The sequence below is a fragment of the Scyliorhinus canicula genome, chromosome 6 (assembly GCF_902713615.1).
Source record: "Scyliorhinus canicula chromosome 6, sScyCan1.1, whole genome shotgun sequence".
Taxonomy (NCBI): Eukaryota; Metazoa; Chordata; class Chondrichthyes; order Carcharhiniformes; family Scyliorhinidae; genus Scyliorhinus; species Scyliorhinus canicula.
Genome location: NC_052151.1, coordinates 166442323 through 166469420, shown reverse-complemented (window position 1 = coordinate 166469420; position 27098 = coordinate 166442323). Strand labels below are relative to the sequence as shown.

General features: G+C 43.8%; 2 protein-coding genes across 8 annotated transcripts in view; one reads left to right on the top strand and one right to left on the bottom strand.

Moving 5' to 3' along the window:
* Nucleotides 1-27098, top strand: part of mcph1 (microcephalin 1) — a 410735-nt gene that overhangs the window by 221939 nt on the left and 161698 nt on the right. The window lies entirely within an intron of this gene.
* Nucleotides 1-27098, bottom strand: part of LOC119967640 (angiopoietin-2-like) — a 115780-nt gene that overhangs the window by 59106 nt on the left and 29576 nt on the right. For both annotated transcript variants that reach the window (XM_038800433.1, XM_038800432.1), the window contains 2 exons: nt 18629-18784; nt 6170-6291 (listed from right to left, as the gene is read on the bottom strand). In XM_038800433.1, the coding sequence (XP_038656361.1) occupies nt 6170-6291; nt 18629-18784 (278 nt within the window). The remainder of the gene's footprint in view (nt 1-6169; nt 6292-18628; nt 18785-27098) is intronic.

Genomic DNA, 27098 nt, shown 5'->3' with positions numbered 1-27098 from the left:
TTGATCTATTGCATTGCACGTAGGAGTCAAATCCACATGTAGTCTTCAGATCAAATAGGATTAGAATGTGGATAACTGCACTTAGGTCTACAAACGCAATTCAGTGCCATTTGAAAGTCAGACATTCTGTCCTATTTCATATGAAATGTTATCATTTATAGCAAACCATTTAATCATTTATAGCAAACCCATAGCACTTCAAGAATAGAGCTGTTTGGGATAACCGGGTTTCTCTGCAGTACAGAACAGTACAGTACAGGTGGCACAATGGTTAGCACTGCTGCCTCTCAGTGCCAGGGACCTGGGTTCGATTCTGGCTTGGGTGACTGCCTGTGTGGAGTTTGAGTAGGGGGCAAGAATAGGCGGGTCTATTTGCGAGAGAGGAACTGTTATTTGCACTATGTTTTTTGTAATTGGTATTTTTACACTAATGTATATTGTTATTGTTTACAATGCCAAAAAATACCTCAAAATTGTCTATATATATATATATATAGTTTCCATTATAAACATTAATATAGGGATTAATAGGAATAGTTGGTGAGGAGTAATGTTTTGTAAACAGGAAACTTATGCAGACATGGCATTTTTAATAATTTAAATAGATACTTGATTACTATTATCAAAGCAATATATTGCCCCTTAATTGGAAAAAATTATTGGGTACTCTAAATTTAATTTTTTTTTAAATCAAAGCAATATATCTCGTTTGGGTTACTGTCCATGACATTTTTCAGGAAGCAGAGGTAGTTTGAAGCAATCTGTGTCTATGTTTTTCAAACATGAATTGTAAATATGTTTTATGCTGAAGTGTCAGCCATGGCTCAGTGGTAGCACTCCTGCCTCTGAAACAGCAGCTTGTGGATTCCTGTCCCACTCCAAACATGTCAGCACATATTCCAGGCTGACACTTCTGTGCAGTGTTGGGGGAGTATTGCACTAGGGAGCTCTTCCATCAGTGTCCTGGCCAACATTTATCCCTCAAACAACATCACTCAAGAAAACAAAATATTTTATCACCTCATTGTTGCTCATGGGCCTTGGCAGTGAGCAAGTTAGTGCTGTCACATTTTCAATATTACAACACTGGCTACATTTTAAAAAGCAGTTCATTGTAAAGCATTCTGGGATGCACTGAGGTTGCAATGGAAACTTTATAAATGCAAGTTGTTTTTTTAAGTTCAAAATAATTCCCACCACGTGGACCCTCCCTGAAATCCCATTGTTCAACTGCAACTCTTGGGCTGATTGAAGTGCACATCAAATCCAGAAGTCAGACTCACCTCCATGCACATTTGTCCCGCCCAACCATCTTCAGCTACTTCATCAATGACCTTTTCTCTATCAAAGTCAGGAATTAAGCAATTTGCTGATAATTCCACTGGAAGCAGCTCCATTGACAACAACTTTGACAATGAAGGATTTTGTGTCATGTTGCATCAGGACATTGGTAACATCTAGAGTTGGCCTCACAACAGACAAGTAACATCGGTGCCACATAAATGACAAACCCAAACAAGTGCGAAACCAAGCCATCTGACTTTTAAACTAACGCTATTATTGAGACCACAATAGCAATATCTTGAGAGACACCACTAACCAGTGCTTAACGAGATCAACCATTAGAACTGCTGCCTCACAGCGGCGAGGACCCGGATTCGATCCCGGCCCCGGGTCACTGTCCGTGTAGAGATTTCTCATTCTCCCCATGTCTGCGTGGGTCTCATCCCCACAACCCCCAAAAAAAGACATGCAGGGTAGGTGGATTGGGCACACTAAATTGCCCATTAATTGGAAAAAAAGAATTGGGTGCTCGAAATTTATTTTTAAAAAAAAAGAAAAGAACCAAGGTTGCATGCACATTAACAAGAAGGTTTCTGTCACCAGGAAGACTAAAGTTTGGAGTGTGATGGATGAGTGAATTTGGTTCGTTAAGCTGCAAAAACAATTAAGTTTAAAACAATCCAGTTTGGTGCCACTGGAATCAATGTTCTACCCTGGGTATGTAACTAGGTACATCATCTATAACCTACAGGATGTAGTGCAGCAATTCACAGTAGTAGCTTGTGAACAAAGGCCTCTCTGCTTTTCTGACCTCTACCAGCAAGAACGATGAGCAACAATATCACACAAACATTATTCTGAGATCTCCTTGTCAGATACTATGCTAATTTAGGCAAATATTGTTGCTTTCCGATAATCAATATCCTGGAATTACATATCCAACGCATAGACTGCATCTTTTTAGAGAGAAAGTCCACAGTAACCTCAGTAGGGCTACTGTTAAAGCCAGAACAATAAATGTAGCTTTGGCAGCATTATCAAGGAAAATATAAACATGCCGAAGATATCTTTCAACAAAATTTGCAGGGTCAATGATTACACTCTGCTGAGACCAAAATTCAAGTTACTTGAGACATTTCCTCAATCTCAAAAATACAGTCATAACTGAAGGAAGGTTTGAAATGATTTTTTTTCAAGGTTTCTGAAAATAGTTTTGTGTATTTAAATCTAGTCCGATTGTCACATACAGAGAAAGAATTGCATTTATTGTCGGAGAATAGTTTCAATAGGATAACGCAAAAATGTATTTTCTGTTTAACTTGACAATCGTTTTGGCAGAAAGTGAAAAGCAATAAAATTCCTGCGACATTCTGTAACTCATCTGTCAGTTGGGTAATTGCAACTTTAGTGTAAGTAAACGAAGGGTGAAATGAGCAGCATATTGAACATTCTTGTGGCAATATATTTGTGACATCTGTTCATTGTTTATACCAGTTTGCAATCCCTGAAATATTGAGAAAGCAGTCTGATGTTTCTTTGGCCTCTTACAAATCCTTCCAGATATCTGCAGAAACTGGAAAATATTGCCAAACATTTCGGAATGGTTCATAATCTCATCAATTTAGCCGTAATTGCATTGTGGGAACAGGAAAAACGTTTTGGTACAGTTGCTGTATTTTACTATTGCACTATAACTGAATTGATGCTTAACTTGTTGAAATCTACAGTCGTGCTGAGAAACATCCGAAGTGAATACAAGTTGAATACATTCTATTCTGTGTAGAATTAGTTTATTTTATTCCTGTTGTGTTCTGCAAAATGTTTTGAGTCCATTTGCACCTTTCCCCAGTTGACTGCAGTGCATGAAATGGAATGCTAAATATTGTAATGTGAGCTGAAGTCAAGTTTGGTTGCTTTTGTTAAACTATAATACAGGACACGTGACATGCTGCTGTTCCCTCATTTCTACCTTTCCAAGCTATTAAGTCTAACTGACTGACCCCAGTCTCAAGTATATGTTAATACTTTAGGAAATAAATCATCCAGCCATCTATGACAGACAAAAGGACTGATGCAAAGAAGAGTCCTTTGTAAGTGAATCACACGATATTTATTCGGGGAATGGTTGGCAAGCAGGAAATGATTGAATTATAAAATGTTTGCAACAAATTGGTATCCAGTGGTTCCAACAACTGTATCTTTTGCAGCAGCATTTTTCAAGCGAACTGTATTTGATTTAGCAACAAACGTTTGAGAAGACTGCTTTAAATCATATCTATGCGAGGACATAATTACAACAACATTATAGATTAAAACGTTGTGTCGATGAGAATTTAATGAACTTAATCATAGAATTATAGAATTTACAGTGCAGAAAGAAGCCATTTGGCCCATCGGGTCTGCACCGGCCCTTGGAAAGAGCACGCTATTTAAACCCTAATCTAATGAACGTGTTCACAGGAGCTGCCCAACAATGCACAATTGGCAATAAAATAATCTGGCAAAAGCAAAGCTATTTTAATATCCAACACGTGAAAATTTTCTGCTTGCTGCCTCTTCGCTTCCTCCTTTGAACAGATTTGTTATAGACAGTGCTAAGCAATCCCACAAAAATGGATCAGGTCAAAGCTCCTCAATGCTTCCACCTCCAGTCATGAATGATGAACAATTACAATTAACTGCAGCAGCAAGGCTCCAAAAACATCTCCAACCTCAATGGTGGAGGAGCCCAGTACGTCATTGCAAATAGAAGGCTGAAGCATTTACAACTTTCATCACCCAAAAATGCAGTGTTTGATCCATCTTGGCCTCATGCCCCTAACAGTCTTGAGGCATTTCAACTCATTCTATACAGTATCAAGAAATGGGTGAAGGCACTGGATACATCAAAGGCTATGGGCCCTAACAATATCTCAGCTGTCTTGCCAAAGACTTGCCTTGAGAATTAATTGGACATGTCCTTAACGAAACAGTTCAAGTATAGCTACAATACGAGCATTTATTATAGGGTGGGTGAGTGGGCCCAGGTCAGGTTCTCTGTCGCGACAGACCCGATGGGCTGAATAGTATCTTTCTGTGTTGTAGGGTTCTATGGTTCTAAGTAATCCAGAGGTGCAGGCTAATGCTGCTGTGAGATCATGTAGAAAATGGGCCAGTTATTTGCTGTCCACAAAAAGCAGGATGAATTGTTATGCAAAATTTTATAGCATAATTATCATTTGGGATTGTCTTTTTAAGTCAGCGTAAAATGGAGAAATTGACAGTCATGTGATCTGCTACGTGTTCTACCTGACAACAAACCTGTGTAGCTAAGTTACCATGGAACGGAGTGGGGGGAGTGAGGAGGGGTGCCCAGGTGAAGTGCTCATTGGAAGGAATGATCTGTTCCTGATAAAGCTTGCACTCCTGTGGAGGGGGTGAGGTTATTGGTTGTGTTAAGACATTATTAAGAGTTACCTTTTCTCCCAATTCTCCCTGCCAGCAGGGTCAATTGTAGACGCAGGGAGAGAATATGGCAGGAGGTCCAGAAATTGATTTAATACCAGCGTGAATGTATACTGGGATCTTCTGCTGGTGCCCACTATGTCGGATTGGAAACCTCCCACTGGGGACCGGCCTGAAACTAATTTGCATCTGGTTACTAGGGTGCAAATGAAGGTCTGACTTCCCCCCCCCCCCCCCCCCCCCCCCCCCCCCCCCCCCCCCCCCCACCATTGCTAGATTGTCCGTGATGCCGACAGAAATGCACAATGGCACAAAACACTTTTGGAACGACGTCGAGACTCACCTGAACATTGTCTAGGACTACCTTTGGAGTTTGGAATGGAGGCCGCTGGCACCCCTGGACTCCATAATGCCACTGTAGTCGGTGGGAAGGAGCACCTGCGAGTGGACTTTTCAGATTTGGTATCCTGGAGTGGGTCCATTTCCAGACCATGAATGTTGCTGGAAATGCTCGTCTTTCTCAAGAGGTCCGTTTTCTGGTCTCAGGGTGCTCCTGGAGTTCCATCTTTGTTTTCAGGAGGTCTACCTCCTTTCTTTATTGGTTAGTTAGAGATGTTGGGCTGGGCGCCTTTTCAATCTGACACTTGGACACGACGGTGGACTACACGACAACAAGCATGCCTCCCCATGGAATGCAGTGCAAAATACCCGGGTGCATGATCAGTAAGGTTGGCGCTGGACGAATGTGGCGTGTTTTCCCATTAGCCTCTGGTGCGGGAAACAGTCCAGGTTCCCATCCCTTCCAGGGGATTTTGTCTCAAAATGGGAGAATTCTGCCCAATGTTTATGAAATGCAAATGTGATGATCTTATTGAATGTGTCACAATTTCAAGCATCAGACATTTTCTCAAGCACTTATGAACGCACACTAGAAGAATTATTAATTACCATCTCTGATGTCATTGCTTTTCGCAAATCAAGAACCAGTTTATCTTTAGGTGAAGCAGTATTACTGGGCTAATAATTGGACCAGAATGGCAAGAAATAATTATCTGTTGTAACTTTATTATTACATCTACATACACTTCCTGTCAATTTCATTTCACTATGAATTCCAGTCCCTATATTCATAATGGAGATTGGCAACTTAAATGTGTTAAAATGTGATTACACTTTTCCATCAAAAGTGGTTCTATAGTGCCCCCACTGGCAGGAAAGTGTTTACAATGTTATTTTTACATCTGCTGGTTCAATTATAAATGTAAATAAAGGGATTCAGCATGTCAGAGGTTGAGGAGAATTACATACAATCATAATGCAGGTATGAATTTTCCATCACAAAATAGGCAATCTTTTAGGACCCTAGCAGATAATAGAAAAGAGGAAATGTTGCAATGAATACGGTGATTGTTAGAGGTTCTGATAACTCAACAGCACTTACCCATTCTTTTCATGGAGTTTAGTAATTTCATTAGTTTGGATCATTATCTGTTTTTCCAATTTATTTGTCGAGAGAGAATTTTCCAAAAGCTGAAGCTCAAGTCTAGATGTTTGATTCAAAACCTGAAAAAAATTGATGCAAATGTTTATATAGGAGAGAAAACAAATGTTTTAAAATACTATTTTAATTAGACATGATAATTGTTTCTAATAATTACAGTGTCTTTCTTGGCACGTTTGGGATTTTGTTTTCCTTTCAAGAACTCTTTCTAACAAGTTTCCTCAAAAAAAATAAACGGTTAAAATATTTTGGCATCTGAAATGGAAAATGATTTTAACTAGTTGATGGGATCTGGGCATCACTGGCAGGCCCAGTATTTTTTGCCCATCCCAAACAGATTCTGAGGAGGGTGATAGTGAGCAGCTTTCTTGAACCACTTAGATTGATGTGTTGTAGATACAATGATGAGGGTCAGAGCTCCAAGATTTGGACCCAGTGACAGTGAAACATCATAGATGGTTACAGCATTTGGCCTGTTATGTCCATGCCAGGCTCTCTGAAAGAAACATACAGCTAGTTTTCTTCCCACCCCCATTCCCATAGTCCTGTACATTTTTTCTAATTGGGTGCTTATTAAATTTGTTGCGGTCCCCTGAGAGACTTTGAAAGAACTTTGAAAAGCTTTGAAAGAAATTGACTGGCGGAAAGATCAACTGTAAAGGTTTCAAGTTTTAAGACTTTTGCTGTAACAAGCTAAGAGCAACATTGACTAAACACTACATTTGTAGATAATTTATGCTCTAAACTACATAAAAGAAATTCCCATTTAGTTGTTAACATGACTGAAAATCTCCCACTAGGGTTATACTTCACATTGTCCCTTAAGTGGACACTTCAGGGACTTCCGGTGGCGTGGGGACGCAGGACGGCCGCAGCGCGAAGAGCTCCCGCCAGTGGCTGCGAGCCACGGTGATTCCGGGGAAATCCCCGAGTTTCGACGCACCCCCCGAATACCGTCGGCCTTTCGGGGCCGTCGCGAGCAGCCAGCGGGGCCGGTTTAAAAACCGGTGAAGAACCCCGCGTGGGTGTTGGGGTGGCGGGAGCTGAGGTCCTGGGCCCAGCGCGGCGTCGGAGCCAGAGCAGCGGGGGCGGAGCTACGAGGAGGCAGGCCCGAGTCCAGGACACCATGTAAGTGCGGTGTCCCACAACGGATGGCTCCCACCTAGGAGGAAGAAAGAAGGCTGAAACCTGGTCCCAGGGGTGTTCTGGATGAGTGCAGAGGGGAAAGGAAGAGAGCTGTAAGATTTAAAGAAGTTTGGTGAAGTTTTTTTTTCCTCCCCTTTGTCTTTAAAAAAAAGAATAATTCAGATTGATGAAGAACAGAAAGGTGGAGAGAGAGGAGACGAGAAAGAAAGTGAAAAACAATAAGCTGCTAAAGGATGCGTAAAGCAGCGTCGAAGAAAGGAGGAAACGCGGGGTCGCCGCTGAAGGAGAAGACAAATAAAAGTGGTGATAGGATGGCGGAAGCCGAACTGCAAAGCGGGGCCACACTATTTACGGTGGAGAAGATGACCGAGGTGATGGCGGGGGAGCTGGAAAAACAGTTTTCGAGGCACATGGAGGCCTGGAAAAAGGAGACAGTGGCCGTTGACAGTAACATTGACAGTAACATTGAAGTTACTGGTGGAGGAGGCAATCGCCCCGATAATTGCCCCGTTGAAGGTGGCGGTGGCAAAGGCATTGGCCGAGGCGAGAGAGCAGGGCGAGAAGATGAAAGAAGTGGAGGAAGCCATGTCACGACACAGCGACCAGGTCACCTCGATGGGAGATGAGTTGCGGAGGGCTGTGGAGATTAATAGAGGTCTCCGAGCAAAGCTGGAAGACTTGGAAAACCACTCAAGGCGGCATAATTTGAGAATTGTGGGCTTGCCCGAAGGGACAGAGGGCCCAAGGCCAACACAATACTTTGCTAAGAAGTTGGCGGAGCTGATAGGGGAGGGTGAGAGCCCCTCCCAGTATGAGCTAGGCCGAGCCCATCGGTCATTAAGGTCGAAGCACAAAGTGAACGAGCCGCCAAGGGCAGTAATTATCTGCTTCCATATGTTTTGCATGAAGGAGAAGGTGTTAAACTGGGCGAAGCAGAAGCAGGAGATACTATGGGATGGTACTACGGTCCGGATCTACCAGGACTTGACGGTGGAGTTGGCAAAAAGGCGAGTGGCGTTTGGGCGAGTGAAGGCGACGTTGTACAAGAAGGGGGTACGGTTTGGTATGGTGTACCCTGCGAGGTTGAGGGTAACATATAACGGCAAAGATTTAAATTTTGAGACAGCGGATACGGCTGAGGCGTTCATGAAGGCAGAAGGCTTGGGACAGACATGAAGCGCGGAGCTGGAAGAGAGACTGTGGACTGTGTTTGAACAGCCGGAAAATGTATAAATGTTATAACTTTCTTTTTACGGATTTGTATTGTAATCTACTTCTCTTTGTATTGTTATAGAGTTTAGTTAATGGTGGGTTGATGGGCGCTCTGTGTTGCGACAGTAAATGTTATGTTAGTGAATTGTATGGGTTGGATTGTTGGGTTTGAGTTTTTATTTCTCTGGGACTGGGTGGAAGGGGATGATATGTCTTGGCGGGGGGGGGAGCCACCCGCACTAGCTAGCTAAAGTCAGTCAGCTAGTGAATAGAGGTGAGAGGAGGGCTGCGGACATTGGAGCCTGGATAGCAGGCGTCAATGGGCCTACGAGGCGAGCGAGAGAGAGAGGGGGGGGGGGGAGGCAGGGTTGGATGCTGGGGGATGTTGTTTCTGGGGGAAAGGTAGGGGGGGTTTCGGGAGGGGGGGAATAGGTTCGATGTTAACAATGGCCAGGGGCGGGTCAGGCTTATGGGGCAGGGCCCGGCGGTATGTTGATGGTGGATAAGAAAGGTGGGGGGGTGAGAGACGCCCAGTAAGGATAGTTACTTGGAACGAGAGAGGGCTAGGAGGTCCGTTCAAGAGGTCAATGGTGCTTGCGCATCTTAAAATTCTGAAAACCGATGTGGCAATGCTGCAGGAGACTCACTTGAGGGTGAAGGACCAGGTGAGACTTAAAAAGGGCTGGGTTAGCCAAGTATTTCACTCTGAATTTGATGGAAGGGCTCGAGCGGTAGCAGTGTTGGTCAGCAAAAGGGTACGCTTCCAGATGGAGAAGGTGGTGGCAGATCAGGGGGGTAGATATGCGATTGTGGCCGGGGCGCTGGACGGGAGATTAGTGACGCTGGTAAGTGTATACGGTCCCAACTGGGACGATGCGGGATTTGCGAGGAAGGTGTTTGGAGTCATTCCTGATTTGGACACACGTGAGCTGATTGTGGGGGGGGACTGGAACCTGGTGCAGGAGCCAAGGTTGGACAGATCATGGCCGCGCTCGCTGGTCCCATCAGGGGAGGCAAAGGCGCTGGCTGGGCTAATGGTGGAAATGGGAGGGGTGGACCCTTGGAGGTTCCTGCACCCAGGGGAATGGGAGTACTCGTTTTTCTCAGCAGTCCATAGGGTACACTCACGGATTGACTTTTGTGTGGTGGGAAAGGCTTTGCTGGAGCCAAGGGGTCGGAATACTCTGCAATTGCTGTGTCAGATCACGCGCCACATTGGGTGGATATGGTACTGGAGAAGGGGGTAGTGCAGAGGCCTGGGTGGAAACTGGATGTGGGGCTTTTGGGGAATCAAGTATTCTGTGAAAAAATTGAAAAGGTAATTAAGGAATATGTAAGATTCAACTGTATGTGTGAGGTGTCAATGGCAGTCGTCTGGGAGGTTCTAAAGGCGGTAGTGAGGGGTGAGGTAATTTTGTTTACGGCTCGGGTGGACAAAGGGGAGAGGTTGGAGCGGCAGAGGCTAATAGATGAGATGTTGGAGGCAGATAGGAGTTATGCGGAGGATGGGGACCCAGCGATGCTGGGAAAGAGGAAGGAACTACAGGCAAGCTTCAACCGAATATCCACCAGGTAGGCGGTGCGCCAACTGAGGCGAGCGAGGGGTGCCGTTTATGAACATGGAGACAAGGCAGCGTATGTTAGCAGGTCAGCTTCGGAGGGAGGCAGCAGCAAGGGAAATTCGGGCCGGGACGTTGTTGGTGGTATTTGATAGGGTGGAATGGGGGTACCTGATGGCAGTGCTGGAACGGTTTGGGATTCGACCAAGATTTGTGAACTGGGTAAAGTTATTATATAAGGAGCCGAAGGCGAGTGTCCGCACGAACAATATCAGTTCGAGATACTTCTCTCTCCACCGTGGGACGAGGCAGGGATGTCCTATGTCCCCCCTGCTGTTTGCGCTTGCGATTGAGCCGTTGGCCATCGCATTAAGAAGTTCGGGAGCATGGAAAGGAATAGTGAGGCGGGGGATAGAGCATAGGGTGTCCTTGTATGCCGATGACTTGCTGCTGTATGTGTCGGAACCGAGTGCGTCGATAGGAGGAATATTGGAGTTGCTGCAGGTATTTGGGTCTTTCTCTGGGTACAAGCTGAACTTGGACAAGAGTGAGTATTTTGTGGTGTCTCAACCGGGGGGGGGGGGCAGGGGTGGTGGAGCTGCCATTCCGTAGGGCAGGGACTCACTTTAGGTATTTGGGGGTGCAGGTTGCCCGGGAGTGGGGGAGGCTTCGCAGATACAACATCACTAGTTTGGTGGGGAGAGTGAAAGCCGACCTGGCGAGGTGGGATGGTCTCCCTCTGTCACTGGCGGGTCGGGTGCAGGCGGTTAAAATGAACGTGTTGCCGCGATTTCTGTTTATTTTTCAATGCCTACCGATTTTCCTGCCAAAGTCTTTTTTCAGGGAGATTGAGGGGAGGATTACCTCGTTTATATGGGGAGGGAAGGTGCTGCTACAGAGGGGAAGGCAGGCAGGGGATTTGCGTCTCCCGAACCTGATGTACTACTACTGGGCGGCGAATGTGGAGAAGGTGCGGAGATGGATCAGAGGGGTTGATTCCCAGTGGGTCAGAATGGAGGAGTGTTCGTGCAGGGGGTCGGGGCTGAAGGCACTAGCAACGGCCCCGATCCCGATAGCTCCGGGGAAATAGTAGTAATAGCTTCATTGAAAATCTGGACGCGGTTTGCCAACACTTCAGGTTGGGGGCAGGGTCGAGGGAAATGCTGATCCGGGAGAACCACAGATTTGAGCCAGGGAGGTGGGACGGAAGCTTTCGGAAATGGGAAGAGAAGGGGATTAAGACTCTAAAAGATTTGTTTCCTCGGGGTCGATTTGCAGGATTGAGGGAGCTGGAAGTGAAGTATGGGCTGGAGAAGGGAGAAGTGTTTAGGTATATGCAGGTTTGGGACTTTGCCAGGAAGGAGATACAGAGCTTCCCGGAGGAACCGGCCTCCACGTTGTTGGAGGAGGTGCTGGCGGCAAGTGGACTGGAGAAGGGGACAGTGTCTGCGGTATACGGAGCTATGTTGGAAAAGGATAAGGCACCACTGGAGGGGATCAAAGCGAAGTGGGAGGAAGAATTGGGAGAGGTTATAGAGGAGGGGGTCTGGTATGAGGTGCTCCGGAGAGTGAATGCCTCCACCTCATGTGCGAGGTTGGGGCTGATACAGCTGAAGGTGGTGTACAGGGCACAGCCCACGCGGGCAAGGATGAGCCGATGCTTTGAAGGGGTAGAAGATGTGTGTGAACGTTGCGTGGGGGGGGGGGGGGGGTGTTGGGGGCCTGCTAATCACGTTCATATGTTTTGGTCCTGTCCAAAGCTTGGGGAGTACTGGAAGGAGTTGTTTAGGAGGTGTCGGATCAGCCAGGGTTGGAAACGGGTGCGGAGGCAGATATCATAGCCTTCGCCTCGTTGATCGCCCGAAGGCAGATCCTGCTGGGATGGAGAGCGGCCTCTCCACCCTGTGCCCTGGCGTGGCGGGGGGACCTGTTGGAATACTTGACCCTTGAGAAGGTTAAGTTCGAACTGAGGGGAAGCTCGGAGGGGTTCTACAAGTCATGGGCACTATTTATTATGCACTTTCAAGAACTGGATAACATCGAACATTAGTTGGGAAGGGTGGGGGGGGAGGGGGCTGTGTATGTTGAAGATGGCTATGGGTAATCCCTGATTTCTTTTTTTTTCTCTTTGTCATTTGTTTATGTTAACATACAGGCTGATGTCTGGGCATGGTGGGAGGATGGGATCGTTGTTACTGTTATGGGGTTTGAGATATTTGTTGTTGGTTATTGATTGTTGTTGGGTGTAAATTCGGGAGAAAAATTGTAAAAAAGGAGAATAAAAATATATTTTTTTTAAAGTGGACACTTCATTCTCCCAAAGTTATTCTTAGCTGAATAACAGTTTCCTCAGGAACCAGTCCAACACCATTCCCAGCTTCCAATGGATTTGCTTCTCCCTGTTTCACATTTTGAAAAGTTGTAACATCAAATGACCTTCAAAAGACATTTCAGAGAAGGTCCAAAACTACCAGAAGCAGTAAGATTCTCTCGACCACATTTTCCACCTGGCCACTTTTCGGCTTCCACGGGATGTGTCTCTTCAATCAGAAAACATCCGTCGTTCCTCATGCTGCTCCAATAGCTCGCAGAGAACTCTTAACTTTCTTTCGCTGCTGACCATACCAGCTGTCGCCTTTCTCTCCCTCTCTCTCCTTTTCTGCCCAAAACTTGGAGAATAAAGTATGTCGGCATTCTCACATCTGCTGTTGCCATTGTTTGCAGATGTCCTGCACCCCCATCAGAATTGGACCCTTTTATTTATATTGTCTGTTATTGTTCGTCCTTCCAAAATATACCACTTCACACTGCTCTGCATTAAATTTCATCAGCCATGTGTCCATCTTTTCGTCTCCAGAAGGACTGTATGGTGGTTGCTCATACCAGTACCATCATAGATAGATGAATCCACGATAGACAGTTTGGTGAGGAAGGGATCAGGCACATCAAGGTATGTCCTTCAGGATTCAGCCAGCTCGATCAGTACTGGTGCTTAGTCACCAAGAGGAGACATTCTGCATTCTTGCCATCCTCAGTGCTTCTTCCAAGTGGTGTTCAATGCTGAGGAGCACTGCATCATCACTGAGAGAGGTCGGTAGGTGGTAATCCGCAGGGGTTTTCTGTGCCTTGATTGCTGTGATGATTTGATACTTTCTGGACTCAAACATCCATGATTCCCAGAACCACCCTCTCCTGACTGTACACCATTGTGTCACTGCTGGGTCTGTCCTGCCATGGAACAGAGCACACTCAGGGATGGTAATGGAAGAGTCTGGGACATTGGTTCTGAGGTATGACTCTGTTTGTTTGACTAAGTTGTTGTTTGACTCGTCTGTGATATACCTCTCCCAATTTTGGCACAAATTCCCAGATGTTAAGGGGCCATCTTTGCAGGGTTGGTTGGACAGGATGTGCCTTTGCTGTGTCTTTTGTCCAGATCGATACCGGGTGATCCATCCAGTTTGAGAGAAGCAATAGCGTGAGGGGATTTTGTTTTTGAAAACAAACATTTGGAAAATGAAAAGAGGATGGAACAGGGAAATATTTTCCTTGAGTAAGAAAATGATATCTTAAAGATTATGTAACAAGTGATAAAGATGCTGGCAAAGATAATATTGGCCAGATTTTCCAGTCTTCAGATCGTCAGAGGGACTCACCGTAATGTTTGAGCTAGAGTCAGAAATACTGCAGAACCATTGGATTGTTCTGATTTATTTGCCTGAACAGTTCCCCAGGAAATGTTAGAGAGCAACATCCTCGTCGGGCTCCTGGGTAATGTCAGAACTGACCCCTCAGTCACTCTCACTGAGCAACCCCCGAATCCACTTCAAACCCCCAACTATCCCACTGCCCCCTGAGTCCTGGATTACCCCCCATTGATTCCCTGGCTACCCCTAATCAGACTATCTACCCCAATCACGCTAAGCCCTGATTACCTGACTACCCCATTGACCCAACCTGACTATCTGCCAATCTGACTACCCTACCCCACCCGACAAACTACTCACCCACCTGTCACTTACACAGCTGCCATTCTATTCCAGCCAAGACCCTACCCACCTGCCATGTCACTGAACTTCCACATCACATCATCCTACCCACCTCCCATCCTACCCGCTTAGTCACTCAAATCGCCCCATCTACCCACACTATGCATTCATTCATTCATCCATTCAACCCATTCACTAACAATCATATATTCACCCATTCACTAATGTTCACGCTGGGCCTTCAAACTTACCTTATGGCAACTCATATTGTAAAACGGGGATGTGGCTTGTCTTCTCTCCAACACTGCAATTAAATTCTTTGTGGGACTGTGCAATCTGAATCTCTGAAGCAGCCGGTCCAAGAAGATGCAGCCAGAAATGTGGAGCAGAGTCAGGGTGTGGAAAAGTATAAGAGAAATGACAAGCTAATGATTATTGCCCCTTGGTGGATGATCTGGGCCATTCAATAATTTGGAAAATATAAAGTGTTGGGAAGTAGTAGAAAAAGATTACTTGCTTGTTAGATGCAAAGCCTGCCCAAAATTGAAGCAGAAAAGCAGGGCTAGAATTGTTCTGCGAACTGAAATAAAGGAGGGATCAACTGAAGAAAAATGCTTTAGATAAGGTATGCATTTCCCTTCAAAAAATAGGATTGAATTATAGAGTGTGCTTTTTGCCAATTTTATGCTTGTCCTCCCCCCTCTCACTAAGGAAAAAAGGAGTGGCTCTTGTCAGGATAGGAAGTCAACACCTTACATTGTACCTTTCTAAAACTCCATTTTTCATGTTCTGGCGATGTGGTCCAACTGCTGCAAGCTTTATTCTATCCTCAGCTCTAACACATGAACAGGCTTTGCGAGCACAGAACTGCTGAATGGTGATATGAAGTGAAATTTTCTTTCCTTTGGTCCCACGAACACTGTCCAATTGGACAACCAAATACCCGTTTCCTTCAGCTCAAACCCAAGACCTTCCTGCTCTATGTAGCTCTCTAATCACTGGACATGTTTGCTGAACTAACCTGGTTCCTATGTGTTTTTAACTTGTAACATCACCAACCAGGGAATTGAGACACAAGTAGTTTTGATCTATCCAACTCACAGGAAAGACAACTAAAACATTCCATAGATTCATGAGGTATTGGAGGGTGTGTGGGCATAAACGTTATTCCACAATTCGGCAGTGTCACTGTACTAAGAAACTGACTCACCTTTGATCTGGAAAAGTATTTGTAGCTCCTATGTCCCACGAAATGTGTTCATGTGTAAGTATAGCAGCAGATGTTTAATTTATTAGGCCACAAAAGTTTACAAGTAAAATTTTGTAATCAATCGAAATTCTGAGCCAAATCATAATGATGTGTAGTATGCTTGAAGGAACAAAGCAATAACTTGAGGATGTAAAATATTGTACAAGTGTTCGGTAATATGCTCAACTAAGTGATGTATCCAAAAATACAATAGAATGACAGTCTACTTTTCAGTGGAAAAACAGTGACTCAGCAAAATAAGGTTCACCATTGGTGTGTATGGGAACAATGGGAGGAAATGGAAGAAGAGATTGAACAAGGAATGAGAATAGAAAATAAGATGAAAACATTGTACAAATAGAGTTGGGAAAAATTGAAACAGACTGAAGCAAGGATAGGTTAAAAAGAGAAACAAAATGTCTTTTTATCTTTAGATCAGATTTGGCTAAAGGGATGTGACTGCAGTTTGAAACGAGCACGATTCGGAGGGGGCTCAGCATTGTAGATGCTGAAAGGTTGGTTCCCCATCATGGGGGAATCTCGAACTTGGTGGCAGTCTAAAAATATTTGAGACAGAGATGAGGAGGAATTTCTTTCACCTAGAGAGATTGGGGCAGCACGGTAGCACAGTGGTTAGCACAATGGCTTCACAGCGCCAGGGTCCCAGGTTCGATTCCGGCTTGGGTCACTGTCTGTGTGGAGTCTGCAGGTTCTCCCCGTGTGTGCGTGGGTTTCCTCCAGGTGCTCCAGTTTCCTCCTACAGTCCAAAGATGTGCGGGTTAGGTGGATTGGCCATGCTAAATTGCCCTTAGTGTCCAAAATAAAGGTAAAGTGGGGTTACGGGGATAGGGTGGAAGTGTGGGGATAGGGTGGAGGTGTGGGGTTAGGTAGGGTGCTCTTTCCAACGGCCGGTGCAGACTCGATGGGCCAAATGGCCTCCTTCTGCACTGTAAATTCTGTGGTATCTGGAATTTTCTTCCAAAGAGACCTGCAAAGGTGGGATTTTCAATATATTCAAGGCTCAGTTCGCCTGATTTTTGATCGAAAAGGGTGTGAGAGGTTATGGGGGTGGGGTATGGGAACTTGCAGGAACATAGAGTTATGGCCACAATCAGTCAGCCATGATCTTACTGAATGGTGGAGCTGCCTTGTGGAGTCTAATGACCCACTCTTATTTCTTATGATTCATTTCACATTCTCTAAAATGAAAAAGCTCATCCTACATTTTAGGTGTACAAGATCTCTGACTCCGGATGAACATCCATTCTCCATTCTCCAAGACTTGGAGCTTAGTGGCGCCTTTTGTTTGTGCAGCTTGTCACAGAGTATTTATTATTTTGGAATGATACAGCTGTTCAAACAGAGCAAAGGCTGATATTGTGTAATTTTTCATAAATGAAATTAGTCCACTGATTTAATTACTTGTTGTGATTCTCTCGAAAACAATAATGTGATGTCTTTATTTATGTTTGCATGCAGTTGAGTTTCACATCTGCAAGTTTTACTGAGAATTGATGGTGATATATTTGCCTAAAATGATACCATGATTGTTATGCTGTTTGCTCACCTCACAACATTTTTGGCATAAACTCGGTCAGATTGTAATACGTAGTTCAGCACACTAATGAAGTACTGGAGGATTTGCCATTCACGTTAGCCACAGTTAATTGAGACACACTGTCAAAGGCCTGTGCACTTGAATTTCGGACTTACAGCTAAACAGGTTCTTCCGCAAAAATGTTAGTTCCCTTCAAGATCGGTAGTTTGTTTAATCTGCTCGTGTTGTCAATTGAGCCTTTAGCTGACTGTTGCACTTCGGTTTCCAGATGAAAAGGGCAGTAACTAACAGCATCAAAATTAAGATCCCATTCAATCCTCTGCTAATTAACACAACATGAATGAACCTCTTTTGAACTTCTTTATTTTTACACTCATTCCCTCTGCTTTGCCATTTGAGTTCTCTGCACCAATCGTTGAGGAAAAAATAATTACTTCCATGCGGGGAAATCCGAAAGCAATTTTCAGAAGCATTAATTTCAATGGAATCTATATATCTTGTGAAATCTGAAGACTGTCAGATTTCCTGCCACTTCGTTGGTGAATTTATCTTTATTTTAAAGAAACATTTGTAATTATATCATTAACTAAACCGGGACTGAACTTTTTGGTCTCAACTAAAATATATATTTTGTTACTGTTAAACATCCATTCAGTGAAGAGTACAGAAACAGGAAGTTAATTTTCTATCTCGACTTTCAGTTCACTTCTGACGGCTTAGAATCAGACTTTCCATGTCTGCATCTGAATAGCTGAAAGTTACACAACCATGTTTGTTTTGGTGTTATAAGTACACTTGAATTTATCCAACTGTGTCCATTGCATGATCAAGTCAATTTCATTTTCTGTCAAATATGACCTGGACGCCTCAGTTTCTTCCAGATATCCAGACAATAGTGGGCAGCAGGGTAGCATGGTGGTTAGCATAAATGCTTCACAGCTCCAGGGTCCCAGGTTCGATTCCCGGCTGGGTCACTGTCTGTGTGGAGTCTGCACGTCCTCCCCCTGTGTACGTGGGTTTCCTCCGGGTGCTCCGGTTTCCTCCCACAGTCCAAAGATGTGCGGGTTAGGTGGATTGGCCATGCTAAATTGCCCGTAGTGTCCTAATAAAAGTACGGTTAAGGGGGGGGTTGTTGGGTTACGGGTATAGGGTGGATACGTGGGTTTAAGTAGGGTGATCATGGCTCGGCACAACATTGAGGGCCGAAGGGCCTGTTCTGTGCTGTACTGTTCTATGTTCTATGTTCTATATCTAATACATTTGAATAAAATCAGTTTGGAACAATGAGCGATGAGCAGAATTTTTACCATGATTTTTTAATAAACCTGATGCTCTTGTTGACCATGTCCCTTTTTTTAAGTTTGTTTAATACTTTATATCTTATTAAGTTAAAAATAATGCCAATGGTCCAGATCTTAGCCCGGTTTTGAGTACCCGAAGGTATTAAGTAGACGTGAAGCTGTTAACACTGAGGAAGGGAAAAAAATCTGAAGAGAGCATCTTTCTAAGCAACTCCAACACACCTTCCAGTAGGTGACTCTAATGAGCATTGTGAGAAACCTGGCAGGGGGAAACTATCTGATCTCTCGTGAGCAATCATTTAAAGCCAAATCTTAACATGCAATGACACCAAACAGTTTGACATCTATATATCTAGATTATTTATATAAAACCAAACATCCTTACCTGTGCTTCCACGTCGGTTAATTTACGCGTTTGCTCAGCTGTCTGAGTGAGTAGGTTTGTTCCTATTTCTAGCATGGCCGCTGTATGGTTTTGTACTGCATTTTGCTGCATCTGCACCATTTCACTCTTCATGTTATCTTGAATGTAGCTTTCAAGCTATAACGGGGAAAACACAGAACTCAATGTGTTTCCTGAATCCTGAAATTTATGTTGAAAAATATTTCCTGACTCCAAAGATATCCAATCAGAACTCCAGAATACTCGTCCATCTCACATACACTCACCCCCAACAGCTGTCTCCTGCAGACACAGGGACCCTGCCTATATCCTATCCTATAATTCCAAATTGAGATCCAGCTACTTTTTAAAGCAGTAAGTAGATATAGCATGTTCTACTTCTCCACTGCTTTCGAAGAAAGAGGGCATTTCTTCACACCTCCTTGCGATTTACTAGCTGCAAACTTGTTCTGTTCATATCATCTATAGGAATTCTCATAATTTTCAAGGGACGAACCATATTTCTGCTCTAAAGGCTTGTCCCCCCCCAAAACATGTTTGGCTCAGTGAATCTCTCTTCAAACGGATATTTTGTTTCTGATCTCATAACGTAAAAACTGAAGCACCTGATTCAGCTGTATGAGCCACTCTCAATCCTGTTCAATGCATCAAAATCAAAGGTCGGGTGCACACTTTTCCAAAAAGGAAAAACAGTGTTATTTTATTGATATTAAAATACACTTCTCATTCTTTAATCCATCTGATAAGTTGATCTAGTCTTTTTGAATGCTGTTTGATTATTTATAAGTGGCACCTGACAGAACTAGGTGTCATTAAATGGGCAGGTTTCCATTTATCTCCATGTTCATCCCAATGCCAAACTAGTTTTCAATCCCACTAACTGATCTGCCTTTAATCCATGGGTTTGAACTGTTCTGTTTCAATTAATTTTTAAACGTTCTGATGGAGATTTATCAAATATCTTCTGAAAATGCAAATAAATTAACTCCTAATTAGGTAACATCCACAAATCTGGTTACTACTTCAGAGAATTCTCAGCTGATCAGTGAACAAAGACACATGGTTTGGTAATCCATGTTCAATCTGCAATCTGGCCTATACCCAGTTTAGGGTCGCCTACTATGGAATACTATTGAGCATTTTATTGACTTCTGATAGCGAGCAAATTGATCTAGCCTCGTTTTACTTCCTTGCCGACTCTATGATACATTCAGTTTAGAAGGAGGTTGGAATCAGAGAGGCTTTTATTCCTGATCTATTCTTTTCTAGATATTCGTGATTGGCTTGGGGCAGCATTGACGGTGGCCCCACAGATGTCCGTGAAATGTGCTGAATAGAAAATTGAAAATTTTCAATACCTGCCTGTAGATTATTCAATGGACAATGTGTTTTATTTCCGGAAAGTTCCATTTGGAACTTTTGTCAAATGTGAAACCAATAAGTAAAGCTGTAATTTTTTGCCAAATTATTCTGTATCTATCTTTTTTATGGTCTGGGGAAGAGTCAGATAAGACTCGAAAAAAATCACCAATGAAGACTTGATGGGACAAATAACTTCCTTCTGAGACTTAATGTTCAGGCATTTTATAGTGAGAGGCAGTCAGAAAACTGCAGGTTTCAAGTAATTCCATTTGTCTCCAGCATAATTGTTCATGATTGATTAATACAACTTATTGCTCATTTTGAATTCCCCAGAACATGTTTTGGAAATGTTGCCAAATTCAGTGAAATACTATACAGATTAGCAGCTCCACATCGACACACAATGAAATTATTTCTAAGGGCTATTTGCATTAAGACCTCCCTCCATATATCTGCCAACATGATGTCAAAATCTCAGATTTATTTTAAACACAATATACATCCTTAAATGAAGCAAATAATATGATTGTAATTTATTTTGACATGGAATATATTTTGTGGCTTGGAGACATTATACTGAATAGAAAAACACAAATGTACAGGAACTAATCCAAAAAAGAAAATGCAACCACAAATGAAACTCCACCTTAACTTCTCAAAGCAGATAGTCTGATGCACACAATTTACTCAAAGAAGGGTTTTACATATCAGTCGATTTCCTGAGCATTCCTCAAAATTATTCCTCAAAATACCACTCCTCAAGGTACCTACTGTCACAGCCTCAGTACTGTAGCTAGATCGGCCTTCTTGAAAGTGAACCCACGGAAAGCAACGGGCCCTGACCAAGTCCCCGGCCATACACTAAGATCCTGCGCTGACCAGTTGGCCGGAACGTTCGCAGACAACTTTAACCTCTCCCGACTCCATTCCAAGGTTTCCACCTGCTTCAAGAAGACTACTATCATACCAGTGCCAAAGAAGAACCAGGCAACGTGCCTCAATGACTACCGACTGGTGGCCCTGACATCTATCATTATGAAGGACTTTGAAAGGTTAGTCATGAGACACACCAGCTCCAAACTTCAAGATTGCCTTGATTTACTGCAATTTGCATACCACCACAACCAGTCCACATCAGACGCTATTTTCCCAGCCCCACGCTCATCCCTAGAGCATCTCGACACCAAGGACTCTTACATCAGACTCTTATTCATTGACTACAGCTCCACCTTCCACACCATAATCCCAGCCAAACTCCTATCCAAACTCCAAAACCTAGGACTTGGTTCCTCTCTCTGCAACTGGATCCCCGACTTCCTGACCACAGACCACGATCAGTAAGGGTAAACATGATAGTCCTCAATACTAGTGCCCCGGAATGCTTGCTGCTTAGCCTCCTGCCCTACTCCTTATACACACGTGGCTATGTGGCAAGATTTGGCTCCAACTCCACCTGCAAGTTTGCTGATGGCATGACGGTAGTGAGTCAGACTCAAACAATAATGAGTTAGAATACAGGAGGGAGATAGAGAACCTAGTGACATGGTGCAATGAACACAATCTCTCCCTCAATGTCAGCAAAACTATGTTGCTGGTCAACAACTTCAGGATGCAAAGTGTCGTACACGCCCCTGTCTGCATCAATGGCACCATGGTGGAGATGGTTGACAGATTCAAATTCCTAGGTGTAAACATCACCAACAATCTGTCCTGGTCCACCCACGTCAACACTACAACCATATATACTTCCTCAGGGTATTAAGGAAATTTGGCGTGTCCACATTGTCTATTACCAAATTTTACAGATGCACCATAGAAAGCATCCTATCTGGCTGTATCACTTCTTGGTATGGCAATAACTCGGCCCAAGACCGTAAACAAATAGAGAGTCGGGAACACAGCCCAGCCCATCATGCAAACCCGCCTCCCATCTATTGAGTCTGTCTACTACACCTACTGCCTCGGAAAAGTGGGCAGCATAATCAAAGCCCCCTTCCACCCGAGTTATTCTCTCTTCCAACCCCTTCCGTGTGAGAACAAGCACCAACAGATTCAAAAACAGCTTCTGCCCCGCTATCAGACCCTGTTAATGCCCCTCTCATAGACTGAACTGATCTCTCTCAGCATCTTCTCTACAGTTGTAGCATTATATTCCATATGCTTCACCTGATGTATATGTGTTTACATTGTGAATTTGTGGTATGTGCTATGGTTTTCATGTATGGAGCAATTTGCCTGCAGTGTACACAGAACAATACTTTTCACTGTATCTTGGTACACGAGACAATCAATCTAAATCTAATTACTTCTATGGCATTAATGATCAAGGTTTCTGCCAGCAGTTAAGTTGCACTGCTGGTTATATAATACCCGATGGTGTATAAATAATGGTAGAGCTGAATATTCTTTATGGTTTGGTCACTTAAAGACATAATGAGCGAGGAAAGGCTGTTCATCGACAACTTATTTTGTAATCTGTCAGGTGTATTCCTACTTCCCAGTTAATTTCCTGAAGACAGGTTTCTGCATGAGCACTCCTTGATTGTCTGTGGTAATCAAACAACACTCCAGAAGAGTGGTTCCCAACCTGGGGTGCATGAGGGTACTGCAGGTGGTCCGTGTATCCATTGAAGAAAAAAAGGTCCGTGGAGAAAAAACAAACAGTATCTCATATGTAGCATACAAATCCTTGTCAAATTATTTTCGGTATTATATCCCTGCAATTAAATAGCGGGCAGAGGCGAACTTTCAATGAAATACACAGCACTGCAGCATGAGGCCCCAGCCAAAGGCCCCCATACGGAAAAGTAACTATTTTGATGGAACACCAATCAGAGTTTTGGTATCTGCGTCATTTTTGCCAACTCCAGCATGATGCCACCATAAAACACATCTTCCCTTCACTCCCTCTGTCAGTATTCCACAGAGACCGTTCCCTCTGAGATAATCTAGTCCACTCCTCCACCATACCTGACACGTCTACCATCACCTATGGGACTATCCCATGCAATCGCAGAAGGTGTAACATCTTCCCCTTTACCTATTCCATGCTTAAGAGCCCAGGCCCAAAACACTCATTCCAGATGAAGCAGCATTTCACTTGCACCTCTTTCAATCTGGTCTATTGCATTTGCTGCTCCCAATGTGGTCTCCTCTATATCGGAGAGACCAAACGTAGACTGGGTAATCGCTTTGCTGAGCACCTTCGGTCTGTGCGCATTCAGGACCCTGACCTACCCATTGCTTGCCATTTTAACACAAGACCCTGCTCCCATGCCCACATGTCTGTCCTTGCCCTGCTGCAGTGTTCCGGTGAAGCTCAATGCAAACTGGAGGAACAACATCTCATCTTCCGGTTAGGCACGCTACAGCCTTCTGGTCTCAACATCGAATTCAACAACTTCAGATGATTAGCTCTACTCCACCTCGGCCCCTTTGTTTTCATTCCATTTCATTTTAACTGTCTTTTACCTTTTATTTCTTTCTTGTCTTCCTTAATATATATTTTTCCCCCCACCCAATCCCTCCATCTTATCCCCTTTCCTTACCTTTTCTCCCCTTGCTTCCCCCTTACTCTCCTCCCTTTTTCTCATTTTACCTCTCTCCCACCCATGTCCCCCTTCCCCCACATCTACATCTGTCACAGTTTCCCCTCTGCTGTTTGGCCTTTTACACCTTTTATTCTCTCCGGGTCTGCAATTCGCACTCTTTTCCCCAAAAGGATTGATTCTACTAATTTGCCCACCACCGATGTAAGACTAACTGCCTATACACATTTGGCATTTCCTTTGATCCCTTTTTAAACAATGGAACCATGTTTACATTTTTCCAGTCCTCCAGCACCTCCCCTGTATCTGGTGAGGATTGGAAAATCATCCTCCGTGCACCTGAAATCTCCTCCCTGACCTCCTTCAGTAGCCTCAGAAACAATCCATCTGACCCTGGCAACTTATCAACTTTCATAGATTCCAGCACTTTGAGTACTTCCTCTCACTTTATGATGATTCTATCAAATATGTCCGTGTTAAAATCATCAAGCATCTGGAATGAGTGTTTTGGGCCTGGGATGTTAAGCATGGAAGAGGTAAAGGGGCAGATGTTACACCTTCTGGACTACTATATCTGAATCGTCCATTTTCTTTGTAAACATGGGGCAGATGTTACACCTCCTGGACTACTATATCTGAATCATCCATTTTCTTTGTAAACATGGAGACAAAATATTAATTTAAACTCTTCCCACAGCCTCTGCATCTACACACACATTACCTTCTTCATCTCTGATAGGTCCCACTTTTCATGAACTAACCTTTTGCATTAATATATTGCTACAAAATCTTTAGGTTTTCTTTAACTTTACTTGCTAATCTTTTTTCTTGTCCTAATTTCCATTTTTTGACTTCGATCCTGCATTTCCTATACTTGTCTAGACTATCTGCGGTGCTTAGTTCTTTTTGCCTATCGTACGCTTTCCTTTGCAGTTTGATCTTCCTCTGTATTCCTCCAGACAACTCGGGGGGGGGGGGGGGGGGGGGTCTAGATTTAGCAGTATCACTCTTACCTTTGGAAGGGACATGTCTACTTTGTACATGAGGATCTCACATTTTAGTGCTTCCCACTGGTTTTCCACAGATTATCCTCCAGCAATGCTGGCCAGAGCACATCAGCCAAGTCCTTTCACATTTCTGCAAAATTTGACTTCCCCTGTTCAAAAAATTCTGCCCCTGTTTTATCGCTGTCCTTTTCCATGGTAATACAGATTCTAACTGAATTGTGATCACTATCTCCAATATGGTCAGCAACTGTCACTTCACCCATTTGCCCTTCTCTGTTCCCCAGGATTTGCTCTAGAATTGCATCTCCATTGGGTTTGTCACTGATTAGTTGAAAAGATTTTCCTGAGATTTCTCTCAGTTCCCCATATATTGTTTGAATTCTGCTGATACTGGCAAGTTAGAGTCTCCTATTCTTGTTCTTACAGGCAGAAATATGCCTACATCTTTGATCTTCTATCTACCTTTCATTATTTGGGGTCTTTAGACTACTCCCAGTAGTGTGACTGCCCCTTTTTTATTTCTAAGCCTCGTTTGTTGACCATTTAGTATACCATCCCTGCTTGCAACTGGAATTGATTCTTTAACCATTCGTGTTACTCCCCCTCCTTTTTTTTATCTCCCACTCCATCGTGTCTGAAGACTCTATAACCAGTGATATTGAGCTGCCAATTTTTCCCCTCCTTTAGCCAGGTTTCCATTATAGCAATGACGTCCTGTTGCCATGTGTCTATCTGTGCCCTTAACTCATCTACCTTGTTTGTAATACTCCTTGCATTGAAGTATGAACAGCTTAACACCGCCATTTCCCTTGCTGGACAATTTTAAAACTTTGTTTCTCCTGTAATTGCAACTTTATCACTACATCTTCTACATCACTAGCTAATGTTCTACCTCCATTTTCTTGATCTGAATTTGACCTATCTACTCCTGGGACCCCATTCCACTACCACATTAGTTTAAATTCTCCCGAAAAGAACTAGCAAAAGCATCTTCAAGCAAATTGGTCCCAGCTCTGCCTGGGTGCAACGCGTCAAGTTTGTACAGGTCCCACCTTCCCCAGAACAGGTCCCAGTGCCTCAAGAATCTGAATATCTCCCAGCTACACTATCTTTCCAGCCACGCATTCATCTGATATAGCCTCTTATTCATGCTCTCCCGCTGATGGAACTGGGAGTAACCCTGAAATTACTACAGGTCCTGCATTGAGGTCCTGCATTTTAGTTTATCTCCTAACATCCTGTACCCGGCTTGCAGGTCCTCGACCCTTAGTTTACCTATGTCATTGGTACCAATATGTGCCACGACCACTGGCTCTTCACCTGCCTGCCCCAGAATGCCCTGCAGCCACTCTGTGACATTCTGGATCTTGGCACCAGGGAGCAACGTACTAGCCTTGAATCATATTTGCGGCTACAGCAGCATCTGTCTGTGCCCCTAACTATTGAATCCCCCTTCCTATTACTATAGCCCCTGCCACTCATTTTTCTCCCACCCCTCTGAGCAGCAGAGCCACCCACAATGACATAAACTTGGCTGCTGCTGCCTTCCCCTGAGAGGCAGGGGAACCCTGAAGTTTTTTCTTTCATCTTCACACAGAAGAAAACTTGCCCTGGTGTCAGAGGAACAACTATTCCAATCAGTATTTTATGATCTAAGTCGATGATTTATCCCAATCTAGTTCCTTTTTTTTAAATTTAGAGTACCCAATTCATTTTTTCCAATTAAGGGGCAATTTAGCGTGGCCAATCCACCTACCCTGCACATCTTTAGGTTGTGGGGGCAAAACCCATGCTTCATGGGGAGAATGTGCAAACTCCACTTGGACGGTGACCCAGAGCCGGGATCGAACCTGGGACCTCGGCACCATGAGGCAGCACTCCTACCCACAGCGCCACCAGTTCCTGCCCTCCAGTTCCTTTCTGCAGAAATTATGGGTTAAATGATCAATTTTCTTTGCAGAAAGGCTTTGCGCATCTCCATTATTCTGTGGGAAGAAATGTTTCTTCTATCCCATTGCCTTCCTTGAGACGTGTTAAATTAATGTTCAAGAAAGCAAGTATATCCTTAAATGCAGCTTCATCTAACTACCTGTAACAGCTAGTCTGATATAAATTCTCTACTCACATTTAAAAATATATTTACCTTGTGGTTTTGCACGTTTGCAAAAACTTGGCATAATTTCCAAGATTACAGCACCGACTGATTAGGTCAGTTCGATGGTGAGTGTCACATAACCATCTGGAGAACTAAGAATCTGCATAGATCCAAAAGATTGAAATAAAAATATAAAGCGTGAACGTTATCCAAATGCCCACGCGTAACGAGATCACCAGCCAAATGGTGAATGCAAAAGTTTTCTCCAAACTGGATACCTCCAGAGGATTTTGGCAAATGCAGTTAGATGACACAAGCAAGAAATTGTGTACGTTCAACACACCATTTGGTTGATACTGTTTCAACAGAACGCCATTTGGTATTATCTCAGCATGGGAGATATTTCAATGGATGGAGTATGAGTTTACGTGGATGATATC